This window comes from Phaethon aethereus (assembly GCF_964289735.1).
Source record: "Phaethon aethereus genome assembly, chromosome: 4".
NCBI classification, from domain to species: domain Eukaryota; kingdom Metazoa; phylum Chordata; class Aves; order Phaethontiformes; family Phaethontidae; genus Phaethon; species Phaethon aethereus.
Genome location: NC_138578.1, coordinates 59,315,546 through 59,338,600, shown reverse-complemented (window position 1 = coordinate 59,338,600; position 23,055 = coordinate 59,315,546). Strand labels below are relative to the sequence as shown.

Here is a 23,055-nt window from a genome sequence, read left to right as displayed (position 1 = left end):
AATCCAGGGAAATTGCTTAAGGACTGGAACAGACCCCTGTTAATTTTGTGCATAGAGCTGTACAGTGGGCTTTTATGTAGGATAGAAGAACAGTTGTATGTGTTTGAAAGAAAATTGACTTACTTTGCATTTTTATATGGTTAGTGGGATGTGCATCCATCTCTTGTCCACAGCAAAATTTCCCACGAGTCCAGGGAGAATTTTTCAGCAGAAGGAGTATGTTTGAGTAGGGCAGGGCTGAGGAATGATGCACTGCCCTTCCAGGCATCCAATTATACAGAAAGATAAATCACCTTTTAATCGGAGACTATGTAGTCAGAATTATATTTCTGCCACATTTCCTCGAGATACAGCTGCCTGAGGAATAGAGGATGTAATAGCTTCTTAGCACCCTCTGTCACCTCTATTCTCCCACCTGCATGACTGAGCTTTAAATAATGATAAATTAGTTACAAGCATTTATATTGTTCAGACAACCTATTTTCCTGCAGGAAGAAGCCAGCTAGGTGTCTCAGTGGTCATACAGAGGCCACCTCCCTAAAAATTATGCCGTTCTCTGACCCGTTCTAGGTCTCACAGTTCAGGCTAATCATTGACAGGGCGTTTACGATCACAAGCTTTTAGTCAAGCTTTGGTAAGACACTCCAGCAGTTTGTTGCAAATGAAGACAGTCTGCACGGCGGGGACTGCGGCAAATGAATGGATTTTTTTTGCCGTCAGTGAAAGAAATCTGACTTTTAACACTGGAGCTATAAACCAGCATAATGTGCGGCCGACGACTGGAGAGTTTTGTTGCTTTTTGGACATTAGTTTTCATAAGGATAGTTACTGGGCTTGCTGGAGAGGGAAGATCTGTGTGGAAAAAGGACCCCCACTTCAGCCCCGTGAGTGAAACACAGATGTTTTTGTTTGACACTTTCCCCCAAGAGTTTCTCTGGGGTGTAGGGACAGGGGCTTTCCAGGTGGAAGGCAGCTGGAGGAAGGACGGGGAAGGCTCCTCCATCTGGGACCACTTCATCCACTCGGAGTTCAGGGACACTGGCAGCACAGATGCCTCCAGTGACAGTTACACCTTGTTGGACCAAGATTTGTCTGCCCTGGATTTTTTGGGAGTTACTTTTTACCAGTTCTCAATTTCATGGTCAAGGCTTTTTCCCACTGGAGTGGTAGCAGCTCCCAATGAAAAAGGACTCCAGTATTATAACACCCTTATTGACTCTCTACTCCACAGAAATATTGACCCCATGGTTACTCTGTACCACTGGGACCTGCCCTTGATGCTGCAAGAAAAATATGGGGGATGGAAAAATGAATCAGTAATTGATATCTTCAATGACTATGCCACGTTTTGCTTCCAGACCTTTGGGGATCGTGTTAAGTATTGGATTACAATGCACAATCCTTATTTAGTTGCTTGGCATGGGTATGGCACAGGCATTCATGCTCCTGGAGAGAGAGGGAAAATAACAACCATCTACTCTGTAGGACACAATTTGATCAAGGTACAGTATAGTAAGATTTTACAAACTGATCTTGCAACGCCATGGGAGATTATGGGAAGTATATATTGATGGTAGTCAATGTTTAAAAAAAAAAATCAAGGAATGTGAAAACACCAAGAAATAGCTCTTAGCTAAGGCAGTCTTCTTTTTTAATCCTTTTGTTGATTTTATTGTTGTTGTCACAACAGCTGATTCAGTAACTATTTGTTTTAAAGTGCTTGTTTATTACTTTATTTAAACTAGGCTTTGCCTACAAAATCTGGCTATTAAAGAGCATGGTTTTCCTTTATTCTTTTCACTTAATTAAACACACTGACATGACCATTCATTTGGCTACACTGAAATGACTATTCTATTACTTTAAAATGAAATTTATTTGCATTTGCATATTGGATTAATTCTACTAGCAATAGAGTATGTATATATAAATATGATTAGTTCTATCTTAGTAAGATCATATTGCAAAATGTTTATCGCTGAACTAGCAAGGTCGGCAGTTCTTGGGGTTTGGAAGAAAATGAATGTCCCCTTCAGTATTTGAGAGTTTCAAAATTACATTATTTCCATGATGTTTTCAGCGTTGTAATTTTTATATCAGTCTTATTTTATTTATCAGCTGTCTTCTACAGAATTACACATCCAAAAGGCTTGATCCCGTGATCAATAGCTTCAACAGCTGCAGTACTGGGTCCTCAGTTCATTATATTCTTTCTTTGGGAAGGACAAAAAGAAAAATCGGAAGTGTGTCGTATTTTTTAAGGAGAAAGTGCAGACGCTGTTCCTGGTAATCTCAACAGCATTACAGAGTTTACAACATTTCCTCCGATAGATTATTAATTTCATTCTACAGAGCAGCTAGTTGCTATGCATAGCAGCTTGTATTCTTATTTTCTCGTACTGTAATTTAAAACAATTTCCAATAACAGCAGCTTAAGATAAAAATTAACAATATCAATACAGCTTTTTTTTTCATCTGTAGTGCTCAAAGTAGTTTACAGAACAGGTCGCTATCCTGCTCTGTTTGATAGAGCAGCTAGTATAATTAGCTCTGCACAAACTATTCCTAGCTGTCAGGAAGAGAACTTTTCTACTACCTACCATACATTATAAATATAATTTACAAATAAATCTGGATGTATTTGTCCTACAGAAAGAAGTATGCATGTGGGAAAAAAGGAATTGCCAGAGTGGTTGAAAGTATTCTGCGACTGACCATTTCTATTTCCTGTATTTGCTTCTGGGCTTGAACCTGCAGAACCTCCTTTTTCAGAAAATTCCCACTGCAGTAAATAGAAGTTTCACACATAGAAAAGTCATCGAGCATCCTGAGTCATTGATTTCAGACTTAGCACAAGGACAATTTAACTATAGAGGTTTGTGAAGCATCTCAAAGAGAACTGATGCTTAATCATTCTTTTTATTGTCAAGTGCTATATAAAATATATTTGATCTAAAACATGTAAAAGGTACGACGTAAGTTTACAGCATTGCTTGCCTGCATTTCTGAGTGGCACAATCAAATCTGGGGTACCAAGTAGGCAGCCTCTGCATTTTCCTACTTTGTAAAATGGGTGTAAGCAGCACACAGCACATAGGGAGCTGTGCCTCTGCTGAGGACTTCTGGGAAGCCCAGCACGGCTGGGTGTGACATACAAATTACTGACCTAAGTTCCTTGGTCAATATTGTTTAAATCTCAGACTTGATCTAAGAGTTCATTCTAGCTTTAAAGTCTGTGAATCTGAGTATAAAAATCAATCCCTTAAATGAAAGAGTTAATGAGACTTTCAGCAACACACAATCCATTAACTAGTTTTTTATTATTTCTAGGAGAAATTATTTTCATGTTGTATCTTTCTTATATCCCCATGAATATTACCTAATGTATTAGCAATTGTCTCCTGTGGCACTATAGAATTTCTGAAGATTTTAGGTCTTTTATGAAGAATCTCAAATTTGTAGTAATGTATTTGAGGAACTGGAGTTTGATGTTTGGAGTTGGAGGTGGAATGGAAGCTCTTGAGGAACCATTTGACATGAGTCAACTCTTCTTATATATATAAATTATTTTTTTCTTAATAAAATGTAATTAAAGCCAGTCATTCCACAGAAGTCATAGGTGGTATTACATGTTCCCAGCCAACTAGCCAGAATCTTTCTCAAAGAGTTTTGTGGGTATCTACATGTGCAGTTTGTTTAATATTCTTGACAATACCATATTAATATAATGTATTGATGCATAATCAGGATTAATTTGTTCTGAAATGTCTCTCCTTTTGAGAAGCAGGGAATGTTATAAGAATTGCTCTTTAAAGAGATTTCACATGGCTTTTTATTTCATGACTGGTATATGCAAATCTGTTTCTCAGCTGTTGTATTATGGATTATGGCTACCTTCTAATTTACCACTGCAAACCAAAAATGTCCTCCCAAAAATAAAAGACCAACAAAAATGTCAGGTTCTGACAGTGTGAGGCAAAGCCTGTTAAAGCTGTTGAAAAGATTCCCATGTGTGTCAATGGGTTTAGGAAGAGCCACGTTCTTGTCCATGTCAGAGCTTCATTTTTGGACAGGCTGTTGAAAGACAATATTCTCCATACATCACCAGGTTCACCCATTAAATATGCTGAGCAGGAAAAAGAGGTCTGTAATGCTCAAAAGAAACTAATCTGGCCACCACTCTGTTACACAGCAAATGGCTGAATAATCATTCTCAAGCCTTTTTGTAGTACCTTTGGATAAACTAAATGAAGCTCTCTCATGAGTCCTACTTTTAGTTTCATTTACCCCTGCACCGTTGCAGCTGCGGTGTTGTGAGAACCAATCACCATTTATGTAAAGGAGTGCTTTTATGTGATGTATCAATCATAAACTGAAGCTAGGCTTCGTAGAATCACGAAAACAATGTAACAAACCATAAACCTCTGCTTTTATTTATTTTGGACAATTTTATTGTAAGAACAGTTTGAAAGTTGCTGAGATTTTTGCATCTTAGAAGAAGGCGCTGAAGAAATTTCTCTTAATTTTCAAGTATCAGATTTGGTAGACTAAAGAAATCCAACATCTTAAAACTCAAATGATTGGCTGGCATAAGGAAAAAGTCCATGCGTTTCAGAACTGATTAAAAAATGATCTGCTTCTGTGAATGAATACATGTAGGTAATTATGTAGGTAATTAGGTAGATAATTATCTTATGAAGGCTTTTCAAAAAAAGTAGGATTGGTCCATGTTCATCAAGCCCCAGATCCCTGTGGTGTTGGCTAGCACAAGGCATTGCAGATGCTGTATCACCTAGTAACACGTGCTTTCCTTCGGTGCCTTGCATCCCTTTAAGGGAATGGCCCACATACATCTACTTGAGAGACAATCCTGCCTTTTACGTGGGTCTTGCTATTCAAGACCAATAAAGAGGGCCGGTGAATGCAGAAGCAAAGGCTGCTAAGCAGGGTGCTTAGGAGATCCACGTGGGGAAAATAATCCACAGAAGAAGAACTGGAAGTTTCAATTTAAAAAACATATTTGCATGTTACTATATATGCTTTTTCATACACAGAGGGTGATAATTGCTACTGATTTTTTTAAAGGACCTGATACTAATTCCATGGAAATGAATAGGAAATTTGAAGTTTGATGCTTATCAATTATAAATTGCTAAGGGGTTCACTTAGATAAATCTCTATTCGGTTGTATGATTATTGCCACTAACATGTGGAATCTTATACCAGATGGAGAGTGTCGATCAAAAGTGTATCTCCTTTCTTCATTAAAGGAGACTGTACTTCACAAAAACGTCGGTGTCATGGTTTCACCCCAGCCAGCAACTGAGCCCCACGCAGCCGCTCACTCACTCCCCCGGTGGGATGGGGGAGAGAATCGGAAGAGTAGAAGTGAGAAAACTCATGAGTTGAGATAAAGACAGTTTAATAGGTAAAGCAAAAGCTGCACATGCAAGCAAAGCAAACCAAGGAATTCACTCACCACTTCCCGTCGGCAGGCAGGTGCTCAGCCATCCCCAGGAAGGCAGGGCTCCGTCACACATAATGGTTTCTTGGGAAGACAAAATGCCATAATGACAAATGTGCCCCTTCCTTCTTCTTCCCCCAGCTTTATATGCTGAGCATGACGGCATATGGTATGGAATATCCCTTTGGTCAGTTGGGGTCAGCTGTCCCAGCCGTGTCCCCTCCCAGCTTCTTGTGCACCCCCAGCCTCCTCGCTGTGGGGTGGGGTGAGAAGCAGAGAAGGCCTTGGCTGTGTGTAAGCCCTGCTCAGCAGTAATGGAAGCATCCCTGTATCATCAACACTTCTCCCAGTACAAATCCAAACACAGCCCCATACCAGCTACTGTGAAGAAAATCAGCCCTATCCCACCAAAACCAGCACAATCGGAAAACAATTAACGGTACCGTGTAACTTGCCATGGGACATTTGAAAGACACATCAAAGAAGATACAAAAACTATAAGCTTGCTCCTGAGGCAGCTGTCATACTGAGGCAGAGAAAAAAAAAACTGCACACAGAAAAATTAGATGGATTTCTTTGATTTAACAGTAAATAAATCTGACACGAAGCAAGAAAATAGAAAGCAGCTGAATCATTGTGGCTGGAGCCAAATGAGATATATACTTGATATATTATTACCATTTTCTCTGGATCTCGTTATGTTCTCTTATACTTAGATTGAGGTTTATAAAAATCAGAAACTGCAGACGAAGCTGCCTTCTTTTCATCCTCTGTATCAGTGCACTCTGGGCAGTTCTGCCTTGGCTACGTAACAGGCGGAAAGGGACTTTTGGTTTTTTCCCGTTAAAGATCATTCACACTGCTTTCCATCTGGCAGACAAGCCCAGGAGAATAAGATCTCCCTAAAAATGTTCTTCCTGGACACACCTTTATATCACATACTGGGAAAAGGCAATAAATTCCCTTTCAAATATGGTTATCTCTCATATAGATCCATTACAGATCAGGTTCATCTCTGTGCCCAGTTGTGTTTCTCCGAGCTCTTTGGTAGCTCTCACTATGCCAGGATCTCTTTGTGGACACTGCTGCCTTTGGGATCTTTGGATGAGCATGTCCCAGAGAAATCCCATAATTCGTTCTCCTTAAAAACAAATCTCTGCTGCATGAATGAGGAATAATTCTGATCTCTCCATCCAGCCAGACACTTTCTTCTCTTCCTCCAAAGGATGGAGGAAGATCCTCCTTTCTAGAGGATCTCCTCTAGAGATAGAGGAGAGAGTTCCTCTCCTCCTTTCTCCATAGATCCTTCCTTTCCTCAGGATCTAGAAAGATGAAGCTACACCAGTACCTGTATTTCTTACAGGAGGAGGAGGGAAATCTGTCTCCACCAAGTAGGGCTCTAGGGTGGACAGCCGAATTTTCTATGCTTGTACATGTCTTTGCTGGAAGATTTTTCAAACAGTAGTAGCCGCCAGTGATGATGTAAAGTTCAGCACTGATTCACACTTTTTTGTATGATTTGTTATTTTCAGGTTAGCTTTCTTACACTTCTTGGAAATCATCAGGAAAAACACAATCCAAATGCAAGACGGTTAGCATACAACACATTTGATAGTAAAGTCTCAGTCCTTCAAACCACCCTCTTAGAAATTTAGTTGCCTACATCTCAAGAGCCCTTTTTTCCTTAACAAGGATTGAGATTCAGAGTCAGTTTGCAAAATAAGGGCTCTACAGACTACATGGCATCTTTACCACAGACCAAAAGGGCCTTGAACTGAAATATGTTCTCCAAATAAGCCACACACACCTGCCCTTCTTTTACAGTGATGCTTAACACCATCATCAACAGACTCTGCATTCTAGCTCTTCATCATTCAAAACCCAAACAATTAAAAAAAAAGCCAGAATAATTTTATTTTAAAATTAATTTAAAATTCTAATTTTACTAAATTCTTGCTCTCCAGCACACTAAAATAACTCCATATACCCCTGACATTGTTTTGTGTGCTCATTGCTGAGACATTCAAGGAAAATTGCTTGACTTTAATATATCTTAAGAATTTGAGTGTATTGGTCTTTCAACAGTAAACTTGCTGCATATGTATGCGATAAACTACAGGATCAGAGTTTGAAGGCGTATGAGAATATTTCAAGAAGAAAGGAGAACAATACTGTTGTCTTGATTTTATTAACTTGACTTAGCTTATCTAGCGTTTTTACATGGTTAATACTAACTGACTTAGTCACTCTCTGTGACTTTCAGGTCTATGGAATAATTTCTATATGAATACCAGGAAGATATGCTGAAATTAATGTGTCATATGTGTCTAGAATAAATACGCAGTATTGATCCTGCTTTCACTGTGTACTTAGCCTTGACATTTGTCCTTGATCTAGCAAGGAAAGTGAAAGATTAGGATTAAACTCTAACTGAAAAAAAAGATTAGTCAAGATTTACTCAAAATAGCCAAACTGATGTATGATACAGCTTTTAAATTGATGTTTGCTTCATATGTGGTCTTACAAAAGAAATTATATTAATCAGTTGCTTCCATCAACAATAGCTTGCACTTAGCGAACACCTTCCATCTGAGAATGTTAAGCTGCTTTACAGATAATTAACAACTCAAAACAGAATTATAGGCAAGCAAATGCTATTGTCTCTACTACATCTGTAAAACCCCTCACTATAGACAAGTGACTTTTTTTCGGTAGCATTAAGCCTCAGTGAGACATCAGTGACACACATGAATTTGTGTATGGGGGTCCTATCTTGCCTCATATTAAGTTTACTTATTTGTAAAGTACTACAGGTCTACTCCTGTAGAATTATACCTGTGGCTGTATTCTCTACTGTAGACAACGTTTTTAATAGTAACTTTACGTACTTCTAATCAACCTCTTGAAGGTGCCTATGAATACAGTGAGTTGTCCCAGATTGTCTTTTACCTGTCAATATTGCATTCTAATTAGTTGTTTTTCTGGCAAAGCTGTCCTTCTCCACTTCACCTAGAAATGTGTGATTTCTGAGATTGCCCTGGTGCTGTTGTGATGCTACTTGGCACTGTGCATAATACAGCTGACTTCAGCGGGGCTTTTCTTGTTGAGTCAACGCAACCATATACCTTTCATTAAACAGTGTTCGTTAGTAGCCTGTGTCTGGGAAAAAAAAAAAAAAACTAACCAGGTGAGAAATCACTAGAGGCAGAGAACAAAGCAAGCCCGTCCCCAGCACCCGCCCCGGGCTAGACCTTCAGGAGAGGACGGTGAGGGTAAGTGAGGAGATGGCACTGGCCACTTACATTCTCTGATGAGACTGGTAAGAAATCCGTTTTATGATATTTTAGCTGTGTCTTGCAGTTTGTCTCGTGAGTACAATTTTGCTGACTTCCCTTTTCAGCTACGGAACCTGCATTTCAAAGGTTAATGTTACTTTATCAGTATTTTCAAAGACAGACCTTGAACAAATGTTACGAGCATGACCTTAGAAACCATAAACAACTGATACACAAAATTTCACAAACTGTAATTCTTTGGTACTCCCTAGCTTAACCAAATATCTACCTGACATCAGATCGTCCGGTTTTTTATACTGTCAAGGCTGTGTGTTTCCAGATAAGTTAACTGAAATTATTGTCAAAGGTAAGACACGCTGTTTGGCTTCGTAATGATGTTGGTCTAACTCAGCACGCTAAGTGTTTTACAGTGCTTCTCAATGTTTTTTCTGGGTGCAAACAGATGTTTTCTTTCCAGCTTAAGAGCGTAGAGCCACACGTCAGGAATGATGTAAACCCCGAGTTACTTGACAACTCCTCGGCTGGGAGAGGTCAGCTCCCCTCTCGTGTCAGATCCTCTGGCGTGATTCACGCTGCGATCCAGAGTCACCCTTCTCTGGCACCCTGGCTCTCCCCGCTTCCTATGGGACTCTGGCAGTGCTAGTGGCTCCTCAGTCTCTCATGCATTCCTTTTTTTGGTGTAAATTTTGACTGCTGTATTCTCTTATTTAAGTAACTAACAACGTGACATTTGAAGATAATCCTGGTTGTGTGACAACGTTAAGCTTTATAAAACATGATGATAATCAGAAAAATGGAATTAAGATGCGATAAAAGATATGCCTTCATTGGCACTAACACGAATAGCAAAACTTCTGTCTGTTCTAGGGCAATCAATATTTGACTGATTATAAGTACTAAAACATGCCATACCCAATAGATCTTATAAGACACTGCTACCAAATTTCCTTCTCAAACCAGAATGTTGTTGTTCTCTACTTAATATGAATAAGCTTCATTCTGTGCTGTTGCATGTACAGGCAGAAGAATTATTATAGACGCTTCAAAGAAGAAATGAACTTGGATCAAAATTCTCACACAGAACCGTGAAACTTGGCATTTGGGTTCAAACTTTGCAGCTGGGTCCTTTCTCTAAGTTTTCACACCCAGGGACTGTGCAAATATCGAAAGTTGAGCACACACTCAGACGATTAGGCCGAACTAAAGCAAATGGAAGTGTATCCCGAGAAGGGGGATGGGGTGGACATGGTTTGATCAGAATAAATCCAGGCAACCCCCATAGCACAGAGCAGTTAATAGCAGACAGCCAACACTGACAAAGGACACATCATTTGAGATGCAGAATTTATGGAACAATTGTAAGGATGGTTTAAAATTTTAATGGTATCAGCAATCACCGCTTGACAGAGAAAGACCTAGACGGGACCATCTAGATCCCACCGTTAGACAGCAGTTTAGTCCCAAAGTGTCCATGTAACCGCTATTCACATCCCTGCTGGGACCTCTCGAGAAATTTAAGACCTATGTTAAAAGCAAAGAGCCACAACCCTAATGTGTCATAGGAACAGTGCACACGAGATACTAAGCATTACCGTCATCTTGAGGTACCTTGCAGTGTAACAGTAATTGCCCATTACAACTGTGCGGAGTAATTAGCGTGCCCTAACTGTGTGTTAAGATTCCAGAGAAGCCTGCCGTGAATCAGATGCGGCTACCTGCCTGTCTAGCTGCCTACGCACACAGAGATTTATTAGAGAGTTACAATTTAATGCTATTTTTCTCTCATCAGGCTCATGCAAAAGTTTGGCATAACTACAAAAAACGCTTTCAACCGTCTCAGAAAGGGATGATGTCCATAGTATTGGGATCCCACTGGATCGAACCTAACAAATCGGAAGATGCTTTGGACATTTCTAAATGTCAGCAGTCTATGGAGAGAGTACTCGGATGGTTTGCTAAACCCATCCATGGGGACGGCGATTATCCAGAAGAACTGAAAAACGAATTCTCATTTTTGCCACGCTTTACTGAGGATGAGAAAAACTACATAAAGGGAACAGCTGACTTCTTTGCATTTTCCTTTGGTCCTAATAACTTTAAACCTCCAAACACTCTACCAAAAATGGGACAAAATTTGTCACTCAATTTGAGAGAAGTACTGAACTGGATTAAACTGGAATATAACAGTCCTCGAATCTTGATTGCAGAGAATGGCTGGTTCACTGACAGCCATGTGAAAACAGATGACACCACAGCCATCTACATGATGAAAAACTTCATTAATAAGGTTTTACAAGGTTTGTGCACAAGTTGTTGGATTTTCGGAGAGCTTTTTAAGATCTTTTGATATTTAGCTCTGTAATGTTTTGGTTTTTTTTTTAAGAGATAATGGCAACTAAGTTAATTATTAATTATTTATACTGCATGAGTACAAGTCATGGATCAGGATCTACTGGTGCTAGGTGTTGTACAAACACAGAAAAAAACCATAGTCCCTGTCCCAGAAAGCTAAAGTCCAACACCTGCGCTTGATTTTAAAACTAAACAAGTGGAAAAACTGAGTTGGAAATGAATGAAAACAAATCTATTTGATATCACTTTTCAGTGCTGGCAGCCCAACTGTAAAACCTTTACAGTACAGGTACATACCTTGACAGCAGGAAAACAAGACAGTGACTACAGACTGTCATTGCCGTGCTGGGATCCTACTCCAACATAAAATGCACGAAGGAAGTCAGCGGGAGCAGGGCAATCGTTCTTCAGGATGATTGCACGCCCAACAGAGATAGCGTGTTAAAGACACACTTTTAGTCTTGGCATTTGCCCTTCATAAAGTCAGTGTACAGGGGTGCTCTCTGAAGGCAAAAGATTTAATTTCGTATAAAATAGAGACGCTGTTAGTACCTACAGCCTCTGCAAAAGCAGTATTTCTTTTCCCACTCACCCAGTTTGTAGGTTTGGCGCTGGGAGAGGGGCAGCTGCCCGCTGCTGCTGCCACACTGCAGTGATGGGATGGCTCGGATCCCTTTACAAAGACCTTTCTTACCCTCAGAAAAGGGAAAACACCAGTACTCGTTTATTCTGACACCGAGTCAGGAATTACTGTATCACCAACAAATGTAATTAAGCTCCAAATGAAGATTATCCAGGTATACAGTTCAAACTGCAAACTTCACATAGCGCAACTGTGTGACACGTCCTCTCCCAGATTTTGAGGAGGTTACATTCCAGTATTTGGTTTATAATATTTTAAATACTGCAGTGACACAGCAGGAAAGCCTAGATGCAGGCCTGGATTTGGAGGTGTGGAACAGGTAGGTTTCTGGACACATACATAAGAAAATCTGTAGCGTGTTCTTTTTTTTGAACCCTCTACAGCAGACCTGGCTGTAATAACCATCTGTGGATTCACGCTTCTGAAATACCTGGTCAATGTTGAACCAATAACTACTTCTCAAGAATTGTCATCTACATTTTTATGTATGCAGATACTTTAAACTCTGCCTCAAAATACAGGATTATCTCTTAACTAATACATTTTTTGTGAAGCAAACATTAATTTGTCTGATCAGGAATAATATTTGGAATATATTTTCTTTTTTTGTTGTCGTTGCAGAGAAGTCAGGCATAAATTTGCTGTTTGTTTGCAGCAAAATCAATTAGATCCTGTTAACCTCAAAACATCATTTATACAGGCCAAATTGTAATGGGATGGTGGCTGTTAAGATGGCACGTAACGGGCTGTAAGGCGCTGGACTCTCGTGCGCGTCTTCAAGGAGAGCGCTGTAAACTTTGCACTGTATGTCTGTGGCTCACGGCACTGTGAGCCATGAAAATACGTGATGTATAACGTCACCGTTGGAATGAAGCGACCTCAGATATGGTACAAGGATGCAATTGAAACTACAGCTTCTTAGCGGCATGCATATGCCTGTAAATACTGAAACTATTATTACTTCTGCAGAGGGACTCCAAGGCTCTGCCTATAGACGACGCAGAAACTCCTTGAGATCTGCTTCTGTGGCTGTCACCTCTGATGACACAGGGAGCTTAATTAACTCCTGACCTCTCCTACCTTCAGCCCCTTGGTCCTGCTCCCAGGAACATCCCCTTGGTTTTTAGGCGGATTTTCTCACCCCCGCTCCAATGTTCAGTGAGGATCCTGACTTTTGTTTCTGCCCTTTCCTTTCACTGTCACTGCAGACAAATGTACTCTCATGCTGATCCACAGGATCTCTACCTATCACCTGCCTAGCTATTAATTCTTCTTATCACAAAATAGACAGAAAATAGTGCTTTTTCCCCCTACCCATTTTAACAGGCAAAAATTCTCATCTAGGCATGCACCATCTCGAGTATTGTAGTATCTTTTGCTCTGACAATCAAACTTAGCTCCCATCCATTCAGTATGCTTCTAAAAAAAATAATAATTGTCGCTTATCCTGTCCCTATATGTCTACTTGCATTGATTCAGCCTTCCTCATCGCAGACATGAAGTACTCATCTTTCCTTACAAGGCCCTTCTGGCCTATCTCTTTGTCCTCTGCATCATTCTCCACCACCGTGTTTTGCATTTGATATTTTCACACGTTTGTGCTTTCTCCCGTGGTTTCCCTAATATTTAGAAGTTGCTTTTCTCGAAGATGCATCCCATTGTATTGCTTCATTGCATTCCCTCATCTCCAAGGCCAAGTTTTCTGGTCTTGTCTATCAGTTTCTCATGTACTTACACTGCAAACTCTTGGGCTTTCTGATTTCTTTATCCAGCAGCTAGTAAAATATCGTACTAGACTATGACAGTACTGCTTGTATGTACCTTGTGACTCTGCTGCATGAACACAAGTACAGCGCAAAACTGCCTCCTGCTGAAGTCATGGCATGGTGCGACTAAGGCAAAGAAGTTCAGTGGAAACATAAAATTAGGCAAACTGAAACGTCCTGAGAAAAGAAGGCAAAGCAATGTTGGGTGGGAGTAGAGCTTTAAATCAGAATACTTCATCTGTATTCCTTGGCTTACTCCCAGCTGACTACAGGTAGAATATGGCTATCCATCTGTCTGTCAAAATCCTCCTTTAGAAGGTGGAGGGATGTTAAGATTAACCGAAGAAATATGCATGTGCTGCACCCATTCTGTGAAAAAAACAAGCACTTCTGTCTCTGGGTTGATCAACCCAGCTTCTTCTAAAGTCAGGACAGGTCCCATACTGACACATTTAATTTTTCAATTTAGAAGCTGAACAGACATTACTAAATGTTAAGAACTTGCAGAGATCTTTCAAATAAAGATAGAGCAATAAGAAAGTTTTAGCTTCAAGACAAATACAAAGTCACAAACTAGATCAACTGTTGCACCTTTAATTTTTACTCACTATTCTCTAATTTTATTGATATATATTACTTGCAAATCATCAAATGCAGCTTTAAATCTGGATGTGGCATCCAGCTCTCAGCACAGGAAAGACATGGACCTGTTGGAGCGGGTCCAGAGGAGGCCACAAAAATGATCAGAGGGATGGAACAGCTCTGCTGTGAGGACAGGCTGGGAGAGTTGGGTTGTTCAGCCTGGAGAAGAGAAGACTCTGGGGAGACCTTATTGCAGCCTTCCAGTGCTTAAAGGGGGCTCATAAGAAAGATGGGGACAGACTTTTTAGCAGGGCCTGTTGCCATAGGACAAGGAGCAATGGTTTTAAACTAAATGAGGGTAGATTTAGACTAGATACAAGGAAGACATTTTTCACAGTGAGGGTGGTGAGACACTGGCACGGGTTGCCCAGAGAGGTGGTAGATGCCCCATCCCTGTCAACATTCAAGGTCAGGTTGGACGGGGCTCTGAGCAACCTGATGTAGTTGAAGATGTCCCTGCTCACTGCAGGGGGTTGGACTAGATGGCCTTTAAAGGTACCTTCCAACCCAAACTAGTCTGTGATTCTATGATTTCATGTTTGCTCAAAGTAGAAATAAAGCATCCTACAGTAATTTAGGAACTACAAGAAACTAGTAATGTACCTGCTTTTTTTAATGAATAAGAACTAAGATATCTAATGTCTGTCAGTTTTGCAATGACTTACAATGGGCCAATAACCCTATGTGCATTTAGAATATCCTTGAGATTTTCAAATTGAACAGACCTTTCTCATAAATTATCCCTTACATATGTTAGAGACCTAAATCTAAGACTCATGGATATTTCTCTTACGCAGCTATTAAATACGACAACATAGATGTGTTCGGTTACACAGCCTGGTCACTCCTTGATGGCTTTGAATGGCAACATGCTTACAACATCAGACGCGGATTATTTTATGTGGATTTCAAAAGCGAAAAAAAGGAAAGGATTCCCAAGTCATCTGCACTTTATTATAAACAAATCATACAAGAAAATGGCTTCTTCCCAAAGGAGTCTACCCCAAGCTTGCAAGCTCAGTTCTCCTGTGACTTCTCCTGGGGTATCACCGAATCTGTTCTTAAGGTAAGCGTGAATTATTGGGAAGACTGCTGGATGCAGAGCAATCAACAACTTTACTTTGTAAATAAATGACTGTGTACAGCATGTTTCGTTCAGAAATCTCAATGCACGCTGCAAACAGAAGTTAAGCCTACTCGTAATTGCATAGCTTCAATTTTATCTACTTTACAGGCTTTGGGGTGCGCTAGTCGCAGAGTGCTTGGTGCTCCTGCGGCAGCGGACCCTGCTGCAGGAGCCCGTCCAAGGCTGGCCCTCCCTCGCATTCCCTCTGCGCGTGTCTCCACGTGGCAGATCAGATCAGGAAATTTCAGACCAAGAAGTTGACCCCGACCGATTGTTCCCGGGTTATTTTTCAACCAGGGGAGTTTCCCAATCCAGTTCACGGCGTGGCCAGAGGGGTGCCTACGACGGCACGACAGAGAGTGGCACAGGGCAGGGACAAGGTGGTTACACCTGTAACCTGCTGTAAGCTGCCTGCAGGCTCGAGGTCTTGTCTAAAGCTACTGAACAAGGCAGCAGCAGGTTCCCTGGGTTGAGCCTGGCTCTAAGGGCCACTTGCACAAGTGGGTAACAAGCCGTTCTTTAGAAAGACTTATAACCAACATCAGTAAAACATCAGCTTTTGCCATCTGAGCTCCCATTTGAAAACAGATCATACCACCTTTTTTCCAAACTGGTTCCTACGGTATCTCTTTTTACTTTAAACGTGGTAGACAAGCCAACCGTACGTATGGCCAGCGTTGGGATACTTTTTGTCATCGCACACCGAAAGCTAGTCCAATGACCAACATCAGCCTCAAAAAATAACGAAACTCTGTAACTTAACCTGTTCACTGACAACCATCGGGGGGGGGAAAAAGCTTCTACATATTTTGATAATCGTTTTGAGGAAATATACAGCACAGAAGTGTCCATTTTCTTAAGAAAAAAATCAGATTAAATATTTTAAACCTTGCTATATTGTATTACAAATCCTACAAAAAGTATTTTAAAAAAATTGGAATCATAAAAAAAAATTCCTGTGCTACACCTTGTTAACTAGTAGAAAATAGTAAAGCTATAACTGATAATGAACACTGCAAGCTGTTTGTGTCAGATGTTTGCATAGGCAGGACTACCAGTAAGACCACAGAACGCTGTGCCACAGTTTCACAGAGTTATCTCAGCAGCAGTACCAAAATAATCCACCCCTGGCTCGCATACCCCCTGGTTCTTACCACCCCGCTCCCCTGCCAGCTGCCTGGGAACTGCTGTTTGCATGCCCGCAGAGTGACCTCCATCGGGGAGGTGTGCCTGCGCAAAAACGTGTGCGGGCTGGTGGCAGGGCAAACGCCAGTGTGTTCTCCAGGTAGAAAGGAGAGTGCAATTTTAATGTTTTCCATACGTGAAAGAACAGCACGGGTAAGACAACCACTAGCACAAAGTCCGTATAGATCCTCTTCCCCTCGGAGCACCTGAGCGGGACCTCCTGACATCCAGCACTAATCCCCACAGCCAAACACAGGCAGAAATGCAGACTCTGAGCAGGCACCCATTTAATTAAACCCCGTTGTAACTTATCGTTTCTATTTTCACAGGCAGAATCCGTGGCTTCCTCACCACAGTTCTGTGATTCCAGCCTGTACCTCTGGAACGTCACAGGAGATGGGCTCCTGCACAAAGTTAAAGGGGTGAAGCTAAAAACCCGGCCAGCACAGTGCACAGATTTTGTCAGTATTAAAAAGCAGCTTGACCTTCTGGAAAAAATGAAAGTCACGCATTACAGATTTGCACTTGACTGGTCACTAATTTTACCCAATGGAGACTTGTCAGTGGTCAACAGGCAAGTTCTCAGGTATTACAGATGCGTGGTTAGCGAAGTACTGAAGCTCAATGTTCAGTCCATGGTCACGTTGTATTATCCAACTCACGCCTACCTGGGCCTGCCAGGTCCTTTGCTGCAGACAGGAGGTTGGCTGAACCAGTCTACTGCCTACGCTTTTCAAGACTACGCAGCTTTGTGTTTTCAGGAACTTGGCGATTTGGTTAAACTTTGGATTACAATAAACGAGCCTAACCGGCTAAGCGATGTCTATAATAGGAGCAGCAATGACACATACCGGGCAGCACACAATTTATTAATAGCACATGCCATGGCCTGGAAAATATATGATGAGCAGTACCGGTCCTTTCAGTATGGCAAAGTGTCCCTGTCCCTGCATTCAGACTGGGCTGAGCCTGCCAACCCCTACTTTGAATCTCATTCAAAAGCGGCCAACAGGTTTCTTCAGTTTGAAATAGGCTGGTTTGCCGATCCCATATTTAAGACTGGGGACTATCCAGCTACTATGAGGGAATACATCGGCTTCAAAAACAGAAAAGGCCTCTCGTATTCTTCGTTGCCGTCTTTCACAAGCCAGGAAAAGCAGCTCGTCAAAGGTGCAGCTGACTTTTACGCGCTGAATCATTTCACCACCAGATTTGTCATTCACGAACCTCAGAATGGGAGCCAGTACGAATTTGATCGTGACATCCAATTTCTGCAGGATATCACCTGCCTGAGCTCCCCTTCCCGCCTGGCAGTGGTGCCTTGGGGAGTGCGCAAAGTTCTCAGGTGGATTAAAAAAACTTACGGTGACATCGATGTTTACATCACAGCAAACGGAATAGATGACCAGTCCTTAGACAACGACGAACTTCGAAATTATTACTTAGGAAAATACGTACAAGAGGTTTTAAAAGGTGAGTATATGATAGACTCAAGTTCCTCAGAGCCATTTCCGTGGCACAGACCCAGGCATTGCTTAAGCAAGCAGCTAAGCCCTCAGGTCATGCATATACAGCAGAGTGGTTATGCAGAAGTTAGTAGGAGATGGTACTTCAGACAAACTCCCAAGAGACAGCTCTGTTTTCTGCTCTACAAAGAAAGGTGGCAGCCTGCTTACTTACTGGCTGAGCTAGAGTCACTGGGCAGGAAAGCACAAGCAAGTCCACGGAGACCTGGACTATGTATCCTGGAGGGATATATAGAAGAAATACAGCAGGTCACTGCATTTTTGAGGAGCTACTTGTGAAGGGAGAGTCCAACTCTAGTTCCTGTTCCACTACTTGCTTTCTCCTGTGCACCTACAGAAATCTAGTTCTTTGCTTTAGAGAAAAAGTAGTAACAATTATGGAGGTAGAGGACAAAAATGTTCAAGGCAATGATCTGCAGCAATAGCTTATTGTATGAGAAATGCCACAGGGACCTCACCCCTCCCATCCCTCTTCCTCCAACCAAACACTAAAAGGAAAGCAGCAAGCCATAGGATACCCAGAAGGGCCTGGGTACCTGAACCAGTACAGCCCAAACCACACATACGATACTTCCCTGCACTCACTATTCCCTACTGGCAAGCACTAGCGAGTTCCCTGATCAGGACATGGGGTGTCTAAAAGCTCTTCTGGGGCACCTGTCCCCAAACATAGTCTGCAACACAGAATCACAGAATCGTTAAGGTTGGAAAAGACCTTTAAGATCATCAAGTCCAACCACCAACCCAACACCATCATGCCCACTAAACCATGTCCTGAAGGGCCACATCTACATGTTTTTTGAACCCTTCCAGTGATGGCGACTCCACCACCTCCCTGGGCAGCCTGTTCCAATGCTTGACCACTCTCTCAGTGAAGAAATTTTTTCTGATACGCAGTCTAAACCTCCCATGGTGCAACTTGAAACCATTTCCTCTTGTCCTGTCACTAGTTACTTGGGAGAAGAGACCAACACCCTCGTCGCCAAAACCCCCTTTCAGGTCGTTGTAGAGAGCGATGAGGTCTCCCCTCAGCCTCCTCTTCTCCAGACTGAACAACCCCAGTTCCCTCAGCCGCTCCTCATAAGGCTTGTGCTCCAGACCCCTCACCAGCTTCGTTGCCCTTCTCTGACACACTCCAGCACCTCAGCATCCTTCTTGTAGTGAGGGGCCTAAAACTGAACACAGGATTCGAGGTGCGGCCTCACCAGTGCCGAGTACAGGGGCACAATCACTTCCCTGCTCCTGCTGGCCACACTATTTCTGGTACAGGCCAGGACGCTGTTGGCCTTCTTGGCCACCTGGGCACACTGCTGGCTCATGCTCAGCCGGCTGTCAACCAGCACCCCCAGGTCCCTTTCCGCTGGGCTGCTCTCCAGCCACTCCTCCCCAAGCCTATAGCGTTGCACGGGGTGGTTTTGACCCAAGTGCAGGACCCGGCACTTGGTCTTGTTGAACCTCATACAGTTGACCTCTGCCCATCGATCCAGCCTGTCCAGATCCCTCTGCACATATCCTGGTTCCTCCTCTCTAGGAGCTAGCTAGGTAAAAATGAGATGGATCTTACCCATGGCTAGGCATGGCTTCAGATTACTTTTAGACACCAACAAGAAACAGAGCATTCCCCCTCGAGTGCTTAGCTCTTTCTCAATTACTAGAGGACTAATGAGCATTTGCTGATTTATTTTCTGTGCTAGTTTCACATTGCAAACAAAAGAACAATAAATTATTAAAGTGAAAAGTTGTTAAAAAGGCACTCATGATAGTATTGCCATTTTAATTTTCAGACAGCATGATACTTCGTAGTACTCACAGAAAGATCCCCCACCCATTTACAACATTCTTGCTTAATCTGGGCCACATCCCCAACTATGCTATCTGCTTACACATGAACTGGAGAGATGTTCACTCACGAAAGACTGCTATTTATGATTTCATTAGTATTTTCACCCCACACTTAGGTGCAGCAGTATAACATACAGTCATGCATAACATACAGTGCTGCAGGGTTGAGCAGCTGGGTTTGGAAGAGGGCAGGAATTTTCGGAAAGCTCCTCTCACGGCACAGATGCTGGTCCCCTTGAGTCACTGCGGCTAGAAGAGCAGCGCCTGGCTTCTCCCAGGAAAGCAAGCTCCCAGCTCTAACGCTGTTCAAATCCAGCTTCCACAGAGTAGGACCAGAAAATCCCCAAATTTTGACTTTTTTTTCTTTTTAAACAATGATGCATTCTTTCTACTTGATTAAGATAGTGGGAGTGGAGTATTGTTAGAAGTGGTAAGTGTAAGTAAATATTTTATGATGCAATTATGCTTTTTAAATTGATAATTTGAAATCTGAACTCATTACCAGAAGGTTTCCATGTCATGCAAGGTTTTACTAACAACGTTTGTTTCTTTTTTTTTTCTTCCCCCCTTCCCAGCATACTACATTGATAAAGTCAAGATTAAAGGCTACTATGCATTTAAGCTGACTGAAGAAAAATCTAAGCCCAGATTTGGATTTTTCACTTCAGATTCAAAAGGAAAGCCTTCAATAAAATTTTACAATAACCTCATAAGCAACAACGGCTTTCCTGCTGACTATTCAATCTGCAATCCCTCCAACCAAGAAAAGCAGTGTAGCTTCTGCTTGTTTATTTCTCAGAAGAAACCGTTAATATTCTTTGCCTGCTGCCTTTTCTCTACCTTTATCTTGCTTTTAACCATTATTGTTTTTCACAAAAGAAAAAGAAGAAAACGTTTTAAGGCAAAAAGCATCCAGTGCATCTGTGTTTCATTTTAAAAAGGGGGCACAAGCCCACTGTCAGTGAAATTCATCAGTTTGCATTCTACAGAGGATGATGCAGATCAGACAAGTGTAGAAAAGCACTACGCGAGTCACTCCAGTCATACACCCCAAGCATTTAGCTGGAAATCGGAAAGTAATCTTATGCACAGGAAGAGCAGCTATGATGACATTCCTTTCTGGTGAAATGGCTTTTATCCACCTTCAGTACATAGAAGATGATAAATTCATCTATTTAAAAACAAGAACGAACATTTTACGACTCTCCTGTGCCTTGGACTAACCTTTCAAGCAGTTAGACTTGAAAAGAGATATTAAGCTGTGAGAACTGATATGCACTTTTCTGTGAACCTCTTCAGACCAAAGTGTCTTGTGATGTATATTCATGTTGTTGAGTGTGAAACTGCAGCTGTTAGGGTTTACAAATAAAAATGTTATTAAAACCCACAAACTTTCAACTAAGTACAAAACCAAGAATGAAATGTGCTGGCCCAGCTTCTGAAGAGACCTCTAAAAAAACAAATCCAAGTTAACTCCATTATTGACCAACATAGCTATTATCTCTTATGTATTGGATGGAAATCAGATGTCAATGGTTTAAGCAAATGTAACTGGACCCACAGGAGACAAGTCAAAATAATATACTGTCATGGTTTAGCCCCAGCTGGCAACTAAGCACCACGCAGCCGCTCACAAGAGAATTAGGAAAAAAACCTCATGGGTTGAGATAAACACAGTTTAATAGGACAGAGAGAAAGAAACAACAACCATAATACCAACAAAGGAATGTACAAGAAGAAGCGATGCCCAATACAGCAATTGCTCACCACCCAGTGATCGACAGCCCGTCCCCGAGCAGTGATTTCCACCCCCCGGCCAACTCCAGTTTATGTACTGGGCATGACGTCGTATGGAATATCCCTTTGGCCAGCCTGGGTCAGCTGTCCTGGCTGTGTCCCCTCCCAGCTCCCCGTGCACCCCCAGCCTGCTCGCTGGCAGCCCAGCACGAGAAGCTGGACTGTCCTTGACTACTTAGCAACAACCCAAAACATCAGCACATTATCACCAGTTTCTCATCCCAAATCCAAAACATAGTCTCATACTAACTTCTCTGAAGAAAACCAGCTCTATCCTGGCTGAAACCAGAACATATACAGTCACTATTTTTCATCTCCAAAATGGGACAGCCGTAAAAATTTTTACTAGCAGAGAACATAAAAATAAATCGTTAACTATTAATCCACTCAAGAGAGTGATGAAAATATCATTTTAAATTGCACTTTTTCATAGAAATAAATATGTATTATCATCTTAGTTCTGGTCAAGTGCCAGGGCAAGCCACAAGTGGGATAAAACCATGACAAGAGTTTATTGCTATTACTGCATTAAACAAAAGCTACCAACCCAGGCATAATGGCTTTAAAGGATAAATAAACCTGCTACCTCATTTAAACTTTTCAGGGACCAAACACAGAGGTTTACTTTGGTCTGGTTTTGGTCACCTCAGAATGACCCCAACAAGTTCTTCCCATGAACTGTACCATCATTTAGAATTCACATCAGCCAGCCTTTTCAGTCGTGGCATCACGACACATGCTCAGCTCATCGCTGCCCAGACAGGTACCACTGGAGAGGGGTAGAAAAGCTGCTCTAGAAACGGAAGGGCAAAAAGAGGCATCAGTTTAAATTCCCACTGCCCTCTTCCACTTTACAACCTTCTTTTCCAGTGGCTAGTACCATTTTCAAGACACAGCGATACCCCCAACCTGTTCCCATTAGAGGCTAGTTACCGCAGTCTTAAGGTCGCCAAAACAGATAGATGCACTTTGTATGTACCCCAGTGCTTCTGAAGGGATGAGGCATATAAACACATTGTCTTTTCCAACTGTGTTGGAACACATGAATGAGCATCAAGCACAAGGTAAATAGTAACGTATTCTGATAAATAGGAACATAAGTGATCAAGTATTATGGCTACTTAGACTTGGACTACTAGAAACTTTATGAAACTGCGACTTCAAGGATACGAGCAATCAACTGAACCCCAAACTCCCAATACTTGACCCAAACTCGAGTCTCAGTTCATCAATGCAGGAGACTGTTTCTCCATTCTACTTCAAGTACTGGTCAACATCACAGAAGGTTAATTCAAAAGGTAAGCACTAGTAAAACGATGAGAGACTCTGGCCCCTTTTACCCTAGAAAACATTCTACCAGCACAGCAAACAGGACAGGTATCAAGAGGTGCGTGCATCCTTCCATCACCCAAAGAC

At 41.8% G+C, this 23,055-nt stretch overlaps 1 protein-coding gene across 1 annotated transcript; it reads left to right on the top strand.

The window, feature by feature from the left end:
* Positions 1-764: 764 nt before the first annotated feature.
* On the top strand, positions 765-20,779 carry KLB (klotho beta; the record flags this gene model as incomplete). The annotated part of the gene is made up of 5 exons (XM_081999380.1): positions 765-1,502; positions 10,550-11,057; positions 14,961-15,229; positions 16,804-17,947; positions 20,418-20,779. The coding sequence occupies 5 exons, from the start codon at positions 765-767 to the stop codon at positions 20,777-20,779; spliced, it is 3,021 nt and encodes a 1,006-aa protein (XP_081855506.1).
* Between the last annotated feature and the right edge of the window lie 2,276 nt (positions 20,780-23,055).